Here is a 13,926-nt window from a genome sequence, read left to right on the forward strand (position 1 = left end):
TTAATTATGAATCTAAGATAATATAATTTATGTATTACAGAAATAAAAATTTAGATTTACTTATTGTGTTGAAATTGGATTTTAATTATCAAAGCATAGATTTAGGGTTTTAAAGGTTGGAAAATCATAGTAGCATGTTATAGTTTACGAGATTTATTGTTCTTATGATTTTAAAAATGTTCAAGCATGTTTGAAAAGAGTTTAAATATATAATATGTTGCTTGAAATTTGAAAGGAGTATTGTTGATGGAGATTATGATTTTAAAACATGAGTTTGAAAGTTTTGACAATTAGTATAGTAATACTATACTAGGAGGTTTTAATATAAGTTTTAATGATGAAAAAAGTTTTTAAACACTTTTAAGAAGGGTTTAAATTATTTTATTATTGCTGTAAATTCATAAAGGATTTATTGTGGATTTATATTGGTTATTTTAAGTGGGATCTTTAAGCGACTTTTAAGGTTGTGAAAGTGGCCACTCGATTTGTCTACACATGGTACATACATATCTATGTGTTGATTGGATTAGTATCATGATTCTAAGGATGGGAATTAAGTAGTATCATGTATAGGAACTACTTTGAGTTCATATATGATTTTTATTATATTATATCATGTTTTATGTCGTTGTGTGAAAGATGTTGATTATGAGATTTATATTACGTTTGTATGGAAGATTGATACAAGCATATGGGATTTGGAAACTTTATTGTATTAATTCATAGGTTTGGATCATGGTTGAATCATGTTGTTCAATTCCCTTTTTTTTATTATTTCACTACTTTATAAGGACTGAGGGCCTTATTTGGTAAGTTGATATTTTATACATTTGAAAGTTTGGTTGGTTGTTGGCTAGGTTCAACAAATAAGGGAGATTGGATTAAAGTTAGAATTAATCTTGCGTTATTAAGTTGTTTGATCACTTATCTAATCCTAAGATAAAAGTGAAAGTTTATGATTGTTTAATGATTGTATTATCTGTATTGCTTGTGAGTCATAACAAGTAATAAATTATTAATAATGTAAAATGAAACGTGGATAGCAATAACTTTAGACTTGTGCACGTCTGAAGTTGGACAAGTAGAGAGTTGGAGTACATGGTGGTAGCCCATGGCTTTTCCTGGGACCAGATTGATCACCGTGTCCTATTTTTATTTAATAAGTTCCTCGATGTCGTAGGTCCTGGGAATATGGGGTCACGCTCGAATTTCGTCTTCTAAAGGGAAGGCTAGTTTTAATCAGACAACTCGTTCCATTGACTATTCCATTTAAAGTAATTAAATTATTGGTTGTGAAGTTTAGTTCAGTAAAAGTTATCTGAAAAGTTATTATTTACTTTTGCTTATTATGTATTAGTATCATGTTAGGATTATTGTTTATTTATCTGTTACTATGTGGTACTCAACTTTGTTGATTACATGTTTTTGTTTGTGTATGTTGATCATGACTATACCTTATTGAACCTGTGATAGAGAAGTATCTAAGGATCAATAGTGCACCGTCTATCTACAGGTTTGAAAATGATGCATCATGGGTTCGGGATTGAAGAGCTTTTGTAGATTGTTTTATCATACTTTGATTTTATTTTTTCGTAGTTCACTTTGACTATTGTCGTTGACATTGACTTTTGGTTTGGTTTTGGAGTTGACTTTGTGGTTGACTAAGTTTTATTTATAAAGTTTATTTATTAAGTTTTCCGCTGCAAAATTATGAATAAGCCGATACGTTATTACACGGGCGATAATGCTTTCTCTAAGTTTTATATTTAAAAGTTATTTGGGAAAATAGAGAATTGTCAGGGTGTTACGGGACCGGAACCAGATGGACCGATGGACCAATTCAATGGATTTGCATGGACCTCGACCGGACCGGATACGATTCCTGTCTAGATCGGGCCTGCTTTTTCAGTCTGGACCTGTTTTGTCTTTTAGGGATTTTTTTCCTGATTAAAAAAAAGTTGTTTCATACAAGCATTATGCAAGTAGGCAAAATTTTGCCTTATTTCCAGCATGAGTGCTTGATTACTTCATTGTAGATTTATAGAGAAAAAATGTTAAAATCATTAGAGGTTTACATGCAATAACATAGCTCACAAATTACAACTTCACAAGCCATAACCCAAAGTACAAATTACAAGTTACAAAATCACAAGCCACGATGATAATACATAGTTTTCAATCATCATCACATATAATGATATAAATAGACATTTTTCCTTGCTTTATTCTCGACTAGATCAAAACAAGGAGTCTACAAAGATCAACTCATCGTCCAATTCAATACCTTAAACATATATTCATAAAATAAAAAACGACTTAGTAAAAAATTACATCAAAATCAATATTAGCCATACAAAATGCAAGTAAAATTCTTTATAAATAAAGGAATACCTTTCTCGAGTTGTTCTAACTTTTTGACATTTTCTTCCACCTTAACTACTGGAACTCCTTTTTTTATCTTGATCTAAGCCAATATTGTGTTCAAATTAAAGCTTGAACTGTCTAATATTAATATAAAAATAAAATATTAAAGTGATTTTATGCTGATACAAGTGAATTTTTTTTATAAATACAAAGTATAAGTGAGTGAAAGATATTACCTTAGGAGTCAATATGGATCGAGATGACAACCTCTCGCACTAAAATTGGATTTCGATGAAATAATGTACAATGGAATAACTAGTATGTCATGTGTCATATGTGATAAAATGGGATAATGATGACCATTACTACCCCACCAAGATAAAGCATCCAGATCCTCTTCCTGCACTCCTAGTTGTTTATTTATGTACCTCTCAAATTCACTACTCACATATCCTCCCAATCCTTTCAATCTTTTAACTCTATCCTTAATATTTTTCATACAAACAACACCTCCACTAATGGTACCATCCCTCTCTAAATCCAATGACATAGAATCTTCATTTTCTGCACATTAAGAAACGGAAGAAGAATACATATTTTGATACTCAGCGAACAACGAATATGCAAAAAATTTAACATCATTAGCAAGCTGCACCCCTTTTTCTTTTCCATACATGACACTAATTAAGTGTCAATTCAACAACCAACACTTTAGAATGAGGATCAAGAATCACAGCAAGATATATGAGCATATTCGTTTTCTCAACTTTCCCCCAATACTTATCAAAAAAAATTTTCTAAGAAATTGCCATAGCTTGAAAATCCAAATCAGCATTTTCCTCCCATTTATTTAACATGTCATACATTGCCGCAATCTCAAACACCTTTGTTACTTGTCACATAATGTGAACCAGGTATACAAGAAGTTAGAAGGTAAAATTCTCTCAAAAACACAACCAACCTGTCCACTTTTTTCCAATCATCAAAATCATGGGGTTTTTCATTATCGTTGAAAACCATCACAATCAGGAAGAGATATCCCACTAAATACACACTAAAATGCCAAAGTTGTATCTAACATAGTGTATGTTAAATTCCAAAGTGTAGGAACATCAAATGACAAAGAAGACTTATTATCTTTATTAGCCTTTTGATTAAGATCTTTGAATCTAGCTATTCTTGCAAGAGAATTGTTGACGTACTTCACAACCTTTCTAACTCTATCAATAGACATACATGTTCCTTAATGTCATCCCTAACAATGAGATTAATTATATGAGCAATGCACCTAATATATATGCAGAATTTTCCCATCACTAATACAACTCGTTCTTTGAACCATTCTTCTTAAGTGCAAACAAGCAACATCATTAGAACTAACATTGTGTCAATCGTGACATTTAAAAGTTTATCCTCAATACCCCATAATTCCAAGCACGCCCTCAATACCCCATAACCCCATAATCGTGACATCATGATACTTCACATTCTTTGACCCATTAACATTACCATCAGTAACAAAAGTTTTATCACAAAACCTACACTCAGCTTGAAGTTTTTCTTCATCATCCAAGTACTCAATAATATAGAACTCCCAAATCCCAATATGTTGTTGTCCTTTTCTTTTTCCTAACCAAATACTTATGTCCTTCCTTGAGTATCTTCACTAGAGGCAATGCCTTGCGCAACTCTACAAGGTCTGTTCAACTGCCAGCATCGAAAAGTGTGGTTGTCGTTTGATCAGAAGAGTAAACCAACCTTTTGGATTGGGAGCTCTCCATCTGCAAAACAAGATAGGAAATTATAACATATACAACAATAATACAATAAAAGAATAAACTAAATGCAAGTCAAAAAAACATTATACGTAAACAGAGCAACTTACATTGCAAAAAAATGAATCCGGGGCTTCCGTATTGCCTACTTGTTTGTCGGAGCCTCTGTCATTATGATATAGATAAGGTCAAATTCGATAGTATGAGAAAAGACATTTGATGATTTTGTACAAGAAATGGAGTTGAACAATGTAATTGTGATATAGATAGTGTCAATTTATGGTCAAACACCCCTTAAGAAATATAGATCAACTTCAAGGATATGAAAAAGGACGAACTTGAACAACATTAGAATGAAGTTCGTCTTAATTATGCACAAAAATAAAAATAGAAATTCAAATAGAAAAAATTAAAACACGAAATTAGAACAAATAAAAATCACAAATTCGTCTCAATTATGCACAAAATAAAAAAAACAAAAAATTCAAATAAAAAAAATTTAAACACAAAATCAAAACAAAAAAAAAAATTCTTCTCAATTATGCACAAAATTAAAATAGAAGCTCAAATAGAAAAAATAAAAAACGAAATCAGAATTTCATTTAAAAGACCTGAAATGAGATTCAAAAATCACAAAGTTATAAGAAATAAAACTGAAAAAACGAAAATAAACAGAATTAATTAATTACAGGCGTTGGAGATTTCGAGAAGTTTGGTGAGAGGTTGAGGCATCGAAGAAGGCAGTGGGAGGTTGAGCCCTTGAGAGGTGAGGCGTTGGAGAAGACACAGAAAGAAGAGAAGGGTAGCGGTGTTCATGGGTGGTTAACCGTCCCGAAACAATATTTCAATTAGGCAATCGGAAGTTTCGGTATGCTCTTTTTGCGAACCATAAACCGTAACCGTTTAAACCGGTTACCGCCTAAGCGGTCAACCGTTTTTTTCGGTACAGTTTTTCGGTTCACCATTAACCGTTGTTTAAGTTATACTATTATGTTTTACTTAATGTACATCTATATTTTCAATTTTTTTGTGCATATATTTTAATATTATATTTACTCTAATATAAAATAAATTATAAAGTGGATAATAATCAATTGGAAAACATAACTAACACTAAGAATTCACTTTATTCCTAATTACAGTGTTTATATTAGTACTAGAGTTTCTAAATAATTACATACTTCCTCTAATTGTTGTAACTTAGCAACAAATATTATAATTAATGTAATTGTTTGAAAATGTTTCACAACAATTAAATAGAGAAAAAAAGATTTCGGTATTTCGGTTAACCGATTACTCAAAAATCATAAATGTAACGTACCGTTTAACCGCTAATTTTTTCGGTTCGGTAACCGTACCGTTCAAACTTTTTTTTTGTCGGTACGGTAACCACCCATTTAGACCGATTTTTCGGTATTTCGGTACGGTATTTCGGTTTCGGTTTTTTATGAACACCCCTAGAGAAGGGGGTTGGTGCAAGCGTGCGGCTGGATAACAACAAAAATGGGCTAGGGTTTAGGAATGAGTAAGAGTTACTCATGTATTACAAACCAGAACAGAAAAATCATTTTTTCTCTAAAAAAACCCAGATCAACTAGTTTGAACTGGATTCGGACCGGTTGCCCAGAATCCACTTTTTCCTTATACGGAGGACATATTCGAGATCCTAGGTCCGTCCGGACCAAACTCCGATCCGGTCCGTACCAAACTCCAATCCGGTCTGTGCCAAACTCCAATCCGGCCTGGCGCGCATCAAACTCCGATCCAGTCGAGTTCAAATTACGATCCGGACCGTTTGTACACAACCCTAATTGTATGTATCATATAACTTACTTCCTCCGTTTCTTTTTACTCGCTACACTTCTCATTTCACGGACTCCTAGGCAATTTTTGGAGAAGAGAGAGGTAGAGAGTAAAAAGAAAAGGGATCCATGTGGGAGGAGAGAGATAGAGAGAGTTTATTGCCCAAAAAAGAAGTGTAGCAAGTAATATAAAACTTCCCATAATGGAAAGTGTAGCGAGTAAAAAGAAACGGAGGAAGTATTATTAATAATATTTTTTCTTCTGGTGAAAAGAAAAAGGAAAGGCTTGGGCTTTATTTTGACTGGAGATACTATACGAATACGACACGACATACGAGTATACGACCCACGAACCAAAAGGTCCAAAACGAAGAGTTCAAAGCTAGTAAAACTTTGCAGCCTGGCTGGTCCCATTTAACAAATTGGCGGGAAACTCCCTTATACGTATGCACATTTTGGCGCCAATTCCAATTCTATCTCATTTACCAATGACACCCTAAACCTTCCCCGCAAACTAACCGGCCGACCCAAAGAAAGAGATAGAGAGAGTAACTGAGTAAGCGCCCAAAAAGTCGATAAACTCCGGCAAAAAAACATGGACTACGGTGCTTTCTTCGTCGACGAGACGGCTGCCCCTGTTGAAAATGCTTTTCTAGAATTCCTCAAAAGGTTTAATTTTTTTTTTCTCTTTCTCTTCAATTTCATTCATTTTTGCATCATGTAATCTCTTACATCATTTTTACTTTTTTTGATCAGCTTTCGTTTGGACCCGAATTCACGGCATCCGTATTATGTATCTGAGATTGAGGTTATGGAACAAAGTGAATCAACCACTATGTTTATTGATTTCTCTCATGTTATGCGATTCGACGACACCCTTCAGAAGGCTATTTCTGATGAATATTTTAGGTACCATAAATTTTCATTATTTCTTTGGAATCTGATGGTATAATTTGTGGTTTGTAATTGATATTCAATTTGAATTGAGTAGATTTGAGCCCTATTTGAAGAATGCTTGTAAGAGATTTGTGTTGGAAGGGAGGCCCAATGTTTTTGCTGATGATAACCCTAATAAAGACATCAATATCGCTTTCTACAACATTCCTCTTGTTAAACGGTAATTTTTCGAATATAGAACAAACCCTTAATTTCAAAACAAAAACTTTACTATCATGATTTAACTTTTCTGGTGAAATGCAGACTTAGAGAGTTAGCCACTGCTGAAATAGGCAGATTAGTATCGGTGACTGGAGTGGTTACTCGTACGAGTGAGGTCAGGCCTGAGCTTCTCCATGGTACTTTCAAGTGTTTGGATTGTGGTACTGTCGTTAAGAATGTAGAGCAACAATTTAAGTACACTGAGGTTAGTGGGTGCTGCTGCTGCATATGTTTGATTGTTTGTTGCGAAATTCTGTTGCTATTTGAGGATAGTTAGTTACTAATGTTGCCTGTGATTGTTACAGCCGACAATATGTATAAATGCAACCTGTGCAAATAGAACTAGATGGATGTTGCTTAGACAGGAAAGCAAATTTACAGATTGGCAAAGGGTGAGGATGCAGGAAACGTCGAAAGAAATTCCAGCTGGTTCTCTTCCCAGATCGCTTGATGTCATTCTGCGCCATGAGATTGTTGAACAGGCTAGAGCTGGTGACACGTAAGAGTTAACGAGAAAATTAGTCGAATTGTAATGGTTTTTGCAAAGCAGCGAAGGTCTACATTGGTACTAACATGTGTATCTATGGTTTGAAATTATGTTAGGGTCATATTTACTGGAACTCTTGTGGTGATACCAGACATAATGGCGTTGGCATCTACAGGGGAGAGAGCAGAGTGCCGTAGAGATGCTTCTTCTCAACGTAATGCTAGTGGTACTGGAAATGAAGGAGTAAGGGGTTTAAAAGCATTGGGAGTTAGAGATCTCTCCTATCGGCTTGCGTTCATTGCTAATTCTGTTCAGGTGTGCTCTTAAATTATCCTCTTGAGCTCATTGAAGATGATAGGAATATGGCCTGTTCTTTTCTGACATAGGATTTTGTCACTTAGATTGCTGATGGTAGAAGAGACGTTGACATTAGAAATCGGAAGAAAGATGCTGAAGACGAGGAGAGCCAGCAGTTCACGGTTTGTTTCTTATTTTGTGCTTTTCTTAGGAAGTTTAAGTCGCATAATTCATGCATTTTTTGCATTTAGTATGTTTTGAACCAGCTAAACAGTTCCAATTTGTATGTTTTGCGTCTTTTATTGCACCTGCCTGTGTTCTTTTGGTTCAAATTACAATTGAATAGTGAGCACATAATTTCTCTGATTCTCCTTTTTTGTGTCGTAGAAGTCATTTCTAGCTGCTAAAAATTATTAGGCTAGCCTCAACGAAAAGAAAATGGATAGTTGCAGAGTTTATATATTTGATAATATACCTCAAATCTCTGAGTTAAATTCATTGTTGGGCCCGATTATGATCAGTTACCAAACCACTTGCATGTTTCTCTCATTCAGGAATTCCATACTGAGCTTTCTGACGCTTTTGTGTGGTTCTTTATCCAAAAATGACAGGCAGAGGAGCTCAACGAGATCCAAAGAATGAGAAACACTTCTGATTTTTTTAATAAATTGGTTGACAGCGTTGCTCCAACTGTATTTGGTCACCAAGATATCAAGCGAGCAATTCTTCTTATGTTGTTAAGTGGTGTTCACAAGCAAACCGAGGAAGGCATCAACTTAAGAGGGGACATTAATGTCTGCATTGTAGGGGATCCCAGCTGTGCAAAGTCCCAGTTTCTCAAGTAAATCAGTCTTTCAATCTGTTTTGGTTTTTATATTTTCTAATTATATGAATTGTTTCTACTCTTTTCTTTGCACCTAAGAGACTAATCAAGCTAGTTTATTTGTCATCCAGATATACTTCTGGTCTTGTCCCTAGATCAGTTTACACATCAGGGAAATCATCTTCTGCTGCTGGTCTGACTGCTACTGTGGCTAAAGAACCAGAAACTGGAGAGTTCTGTATTGAGGTAACTTGTCAATGGAAATTCTCCAACCTGATTTCTTATATAGCTGATATTCACTTATTGACGCCTTTACATAGATGTACAATCAAGTGGTAACTTCTACGTTTTTTGCCTTGTATTTACATATCATGTCTCCTAAATATAATGGCCGTTGGAGAGTAGATAAAGGAACTGCTTTAGTAACAAATTCTGGAAGATAGATGAATAGATAACAGATAACCCTAGAAAGAAATAAAATGGATAAAACTGTCTTATTTTGAGATCTAGAGTGGTAATTTTATCATGCCTCTTGAATCTTTCATGCATCAGTGAAGATCGGTTGGTTTGTTCTGATAGGCATTTCTTCTGAAAAATTTCAGGCTGGAGCATTGATGCTTGCTGATAATGGTATCTGCTGTATTGATGAGTTTGACAAAATGGACATTAGAGACCAGGTAATATATTCTTGATAATTGTCAATGATTTTCTCTTAGAAGTATGCTGTTCTATTCTTTTTGAAGTAACTTGTGCTTCTATCATTTGAAAGGTTGCTATTCATGAAGCCATGGAGCAGCAGACTATAAGTATCACAAAAGCAGGAATACAGGCTACTCTGAATGCAAGAACATCGATTTTAGCTGCCGCCAATCCTACTGGGGGCCGTTATGACAAAACAAAACCATTGAAGGTGAGGAATTTCACCTTCCAAATTTAGTACGATCTCTTGGATTGATCTGATTTGTTTATTGCTTTTCACCAGAGTTTAGTAGACCGGTAGTTTTGAGTTGGATCTTTCAGAAATTACACTGACTTGTGCTCATCTTTTAACAGTATAATGTGGCTCTACCTCCAGCTATCCTTTCAAGATTTGATCTGGTATATGTTATGATCGATGATCCAGATGATCAAACTGATTACCACATTGCTAGCCATATTGTTAGAGTGCACCAAAGACGTGAGGATGCATTGTCACCCACCTTTACTACTGCACAGCTTAAACGCTACATCGCCTATGCAAAAACTAAGAAACCGAAGGTCCTTCAATTTTCTTTTGAATGACTTTGACTAGAAAGCTTTATATCAATTTGCGCTCTCAACTCTAAAACTTTCTTCTGAATTTGAACAGCTAAGTTTTGAAGCAAGGAAATTGTTAGTTGACTCATATGTCACTCTTCGAAGAGGTGATGCTGCTCCAGGCAGTAGAGTCGCTTACAGAATGACTGTAAGACAGCTGGAGGCATTGATCCGGCTATCAGAAGCCATTGCAAGAAGTTACTTGGAATCAGAGGTGTTTAATCGTTCAGGAATTTGATGTTTATTCATTGCTTTTCTATATATCAACCTTAAAGTGTAGGGCTTCTTTCTTTTAGGTACTACCACGCCATGTCAAGGTTGCAGTTCGACTGCTGAAGACATCAGTTATTAGGCAAGAAAAAGAAGCTACATCTCTTTCTTAATTGTGGTCCTTTTTCGTTTTTGTTTTTTCTGTCTCCTTTGTGAGCTAAACCATATCAATCTTTTATAATGCAGCGTGGAATCAAGCGAAATTGACCTGTCCGAGTTTAATGATGAAGTTAATGATAGTGGAGTAGGTGGTGGGGGAGATGCTCAGCCTAGTCCTGCAGCAGGTGAACCAGCTTCAGCTAATACAGGTGAGATAGCACACTAAACTAAAGCCTACTGATATGATCAAAGTAGCCATCATATGATGGCGGTTGATGGGTAGAGTGCAAAATGCTAGCACTATATAAATGAAATTTGTTCATGGCCCTTTTTTTCTTGTTTTTGGTGAATATTTGCTTTTAGTTCAGAATTCAGGCGTTGATGGGTAGCTAATTCAAACTTGCAGGAGATAATGGTGGTTCTAAAGCTCAGGAACAGAACTTAGTGGTAACGGATGAACATTTTGATAAAGTGACACAAGCACTTATCATGCGGCTTAGGCAGCTTGAAGAGACTGCCGAGCAAGAAGGTGTTTCCCTATTTCGACTGCTATTTGTATTATTTCTTGTGTACTCAAATTCCATTGTGATAAATTCCAGTACACACCTTCTAAAACCAATCCTTTAGGCTATGAAAAGCTTTAAGCTTCAGTATGTTGGTTTTGGGTACTTGGACTTTTGAGGCATGTGTATTGCCTGCCTTTGCCGATTGACTATTGCTTGTTAATCATCTAATCACGCTATTGATTCGAAAAACAATGCCCATTTATTTGCAGGGAGAGGCCTACTTGGGACAAGACAGAAAGATCTGATACAGTGGTATGTGGCAAAACAAAATGAGAACAATAGCTACAGCTCTATGGAGGAAGCTCGTAATGATGTTCGAGTAGTCAGAGCTATCATTCAGGTATCTATAGAAGTTAACATGCTTAGCTGATATGTTTCCGAACCAAAATGACTATTACATTATTATACTTCTACTAAAACAACATAACTGAAAACTTGTCTTCTGCAGAAACTGATTAAAGAAGGGCATCTAATTGTCGTGGATGACGGTAGGCAAGCAGCCGCTGGAGCTGAAGATGGTGGGGGTCAACCTTCAGTGTCTAAAGATGACAGAATTTTGGCCGTTTCTCCTAATTATGTTATAGAGTGAGTTGCTGGTAATTTGACTGGATGTAACTTCAACATTCTCATCATTTTTAAGTTTAGGACTTAGGAGGTGTTGACATACAGCAGTCTGAGCTTTGTAATGTGAAATCATGCAAAGATATAATCATCTTGACTAACTGTATAGCATCACCCATATGTAGAGCAATGTATAATTGAGATTCCTATGTCTCCTGAGCAAATTATGCAATTTCAGGAGGCTTTTTGGGCTACAACATTAATCAGGGTTAGGTGTATTATGAGTATTTTATTGAGCTTGCCATATTTTTTAATATAAAATTAAGGCTCCTTTCTTTCCTGCTAAGATCATGGTGATTAAGAATTATTGTTAAATCATGTAACGAATAATATGGTTAAACTAAATGTTGGGTATAGCTTGAATACGTTTTTCCTTTAATTGGGCAATAGTTGTGAGGAGTTGTTTTCCTTTGATATACGGGGTAATTGTGCTAATTGTCGGAGGTTGTCCTTTATTTCAAGTTGTTTATGTTCTCCATGGTTGGTTATGGAAAATTAGAAAGTGAGGTTGGCAAGGGGATGGTTGCTTAGTTTGAGAAGAGTTGAATGGGAAGGTTTCTTGGAGGCTTAAGTGAACGTGAAATTGAATTAAAAGGATCACAAATCTTTTGTTGGGTATAGCCAAATTTTCCTATCCTAATCTTTAGAATTAGATCTTACAATGATAATCGAGTGGTCAACTTGGATTTTGGGTCAAAAAAATCTCAATTATGAGGGTAAGGGAAAAGGGTTCTTATGTAATAGACCAAAATGATGGTAATACATTAGAACTTGGAAAAATGGAAGTTCAAATTGGGGAACCAAAGTTTATGAATCCCTTAGGGCTTGTTTGGTATCACTGACAGTTTACAGTTTTTGGTTTTTATGATTTTAGAATCATATGATATAAGTAGTATTATAAACTTAAACTTGGTCATAATGATAGTAATCATGCTAATTTTGAAAACTGACAACTAAAAACTTGAAACTACTATTTCTGGTTTTCATATTATGATTTTTGATTTTCAAAAAAAATTAAAAACTAAAAACACAAAATGATAACGAACGGACCTTTAGTTATTTAAAAGAATGTGAGTGTGGACAGCGAGGGAAAAAGTTTTCATGGTTAGGGCATATGTTTTCTGATTTTAAAAATCAAAGGTGTGTTCGCAAGCAAATAATGATTAGCTCTCATTTCAACTCGGAAATGATCTTCGAGATCTTTGCCTTGAAAAATTTAAATCTAAAGATGGCATCTAAGTTTACTCTAGTGGTTTTTAGCATGTCACTTCAAATGCAGTTCTCCTACCAAAAAGAAACACTCAAGCTACACTCTCAAGAGAGTATTAAGTCAAAAAGGAACATGACTTTTCAAGAAAACACGAGTTAAAAGTTTCAAGTGACATAAGGTCACTGGGATTGCTCATGCTCATGCTAAGAAATGCAACTCTCACTTTTGATTGTTAGTTGTCCTGATCGTGAAAGGAATACTCTCCCACCACTTTCTAGCAAGTATGATATACCCTTTTATTGTGGATTGTCTTCCTCTAAGAAGCTTCAACGTCTTCTTATTATCCTTACTAGGGTTAAGTTATTGTCCATCACATCCAACAAAATTATAACACAATCATTGAGCAACGAAGGCCTTCATATCAAACAATTCCTTGGTAATTTTACTTGTTTTAACTTTATATGATTTGTAAGAGCTCATAAAGCTCAATTTAGTGTTGCTTTGTGTTTAGTTCATTGTTTGGGTACTCTATTCCTAGGTTGTATTTCTTTGATGTCAAAAAAAAGTTAGAGCCAAAGAATTGCATCTATTGTGCATGGACTTCCTTCGTGAATGTGTAATACTCCATTATTGCATCATTATAAAGATCGTGGATAGGTGAAGTTGGCAAAAGCTAACTCCGCGTGACAAGCTAACTTAAAAGTAGCAAGCTCATGATTTGTTCAACGAGGACAGAGCAAGAAGATCAATGAAATGAAATCCTATAACTATTTTATTGGTTTTTTGTGGAAGTTATTATAAAAGGTTTTTAAGCGTGAATTAGACTATTTAGTGAATTGTTCTTTATAAAACAGAGAGGGTTAATTTGGTACATTCAGTTTTGAGTTGGCCTCATCCTCCTCCTCTCGTTCTCTAATCTCTATGAAAGCAGTTTACTGATTCACCGGACTAGCTGTGCCTGTGAATCTATGTTAAGTTGTTAACTGTTACATGTGCGCTCTGTTGCTTCACTACGAGCAAGCATGGAATCGTTTCTTTTGATAATAATTCCTTGTTCGATTGTCTTTGCTTTCCACATTGGTTGGAGTACAAGTTTCTATTTATAAGAATGCATTTTGAGAAGGCCAATTATGAGAATATTTTTCTTTCTTTTCTTGT

At 35.0% G+C, this 13,926-nt stretch overlaps 1 protein-coding gene across 1 annotated transcript; it reads left to right on the forward strand.

Moving 5' to 3' along the window:
* The first annotated feature begins 6,415 nt into the window (after positions 1-6,415).
* Positions 6,416-11,844, forward strand: LOC104898787 (DNA replication licensing factor MCM6). The gene is made up of 18 exons (XM_010685894.3): positions 6,416-6,610; positions 6,698-6,850; positions 6,933-7,058; positions 7,142-7,304; positions 7,405-7,598; positions 7,703-7,901; positions 7,988-8,065; positions 8,495-8,724; positions 8,838-8,952; positions 9,309-9,383; positions 9,476-9,616; positions 9,760-9,963; positions 10,055-10,216; positions 10,299-10,354; positions 10,459-10,580; positions 10,778-10,900; positions 11,147-11,277; positions 11,386-11,844. The coding sequence occupies exons 1-18, from the start codon at positions 6,537-6,539 to the stop codon at positions 11,524-11,526; spliced, it is 2,487 nt and encodes an 828-aa protein (XP_010684196.1). The 5' UTR covers positions 6,416-6,536; the 3' UTR covers positions 11,527-11,844.
* Positions 11,845-13,926: the final 2,082 nt, after the last annotated feature.

This window comes from Beta vulgaris, chromosome 7 (genome assembly GCF_026745355.1).
Source record: "Beta vulgaris subsp. vulgaris cultivar EL10 chromosome 7, EL10.2, whole genome shotgun sequence".
Lineage (NCBI taxonomy): Eukaryota > Viridiplantae > Streptophyta > Magnoliopsida > Caryophyllales > Amaranthaceae > Beta > Beta vulgaris.

Excerpts from the sequence above, each read along its gene's own strand:
- LOC104898787 (XM_010685894.3), top strand. The coding sequence starts at position 6,537 with ATGGACTACGGTGCTTTCTTCGTCGACGAGACGGCTGCCCCTGTTGAA. Across the intron at positions 9,384-9,475 it reads AAATGGACATTAGAGACCAG|GTTGCTATTCATGAAGCCAT; the intron begins GTAATATATTCT and ends ATCATTTGAAAG. Across the intron at positions 10,581-10,777 it reads ACCAGCTTCAGCTAATACAG|GAGATAATGGTGGTTCTAAA; the intron begins GTGAGATAGCAC and ends TCAAACTTGCAG.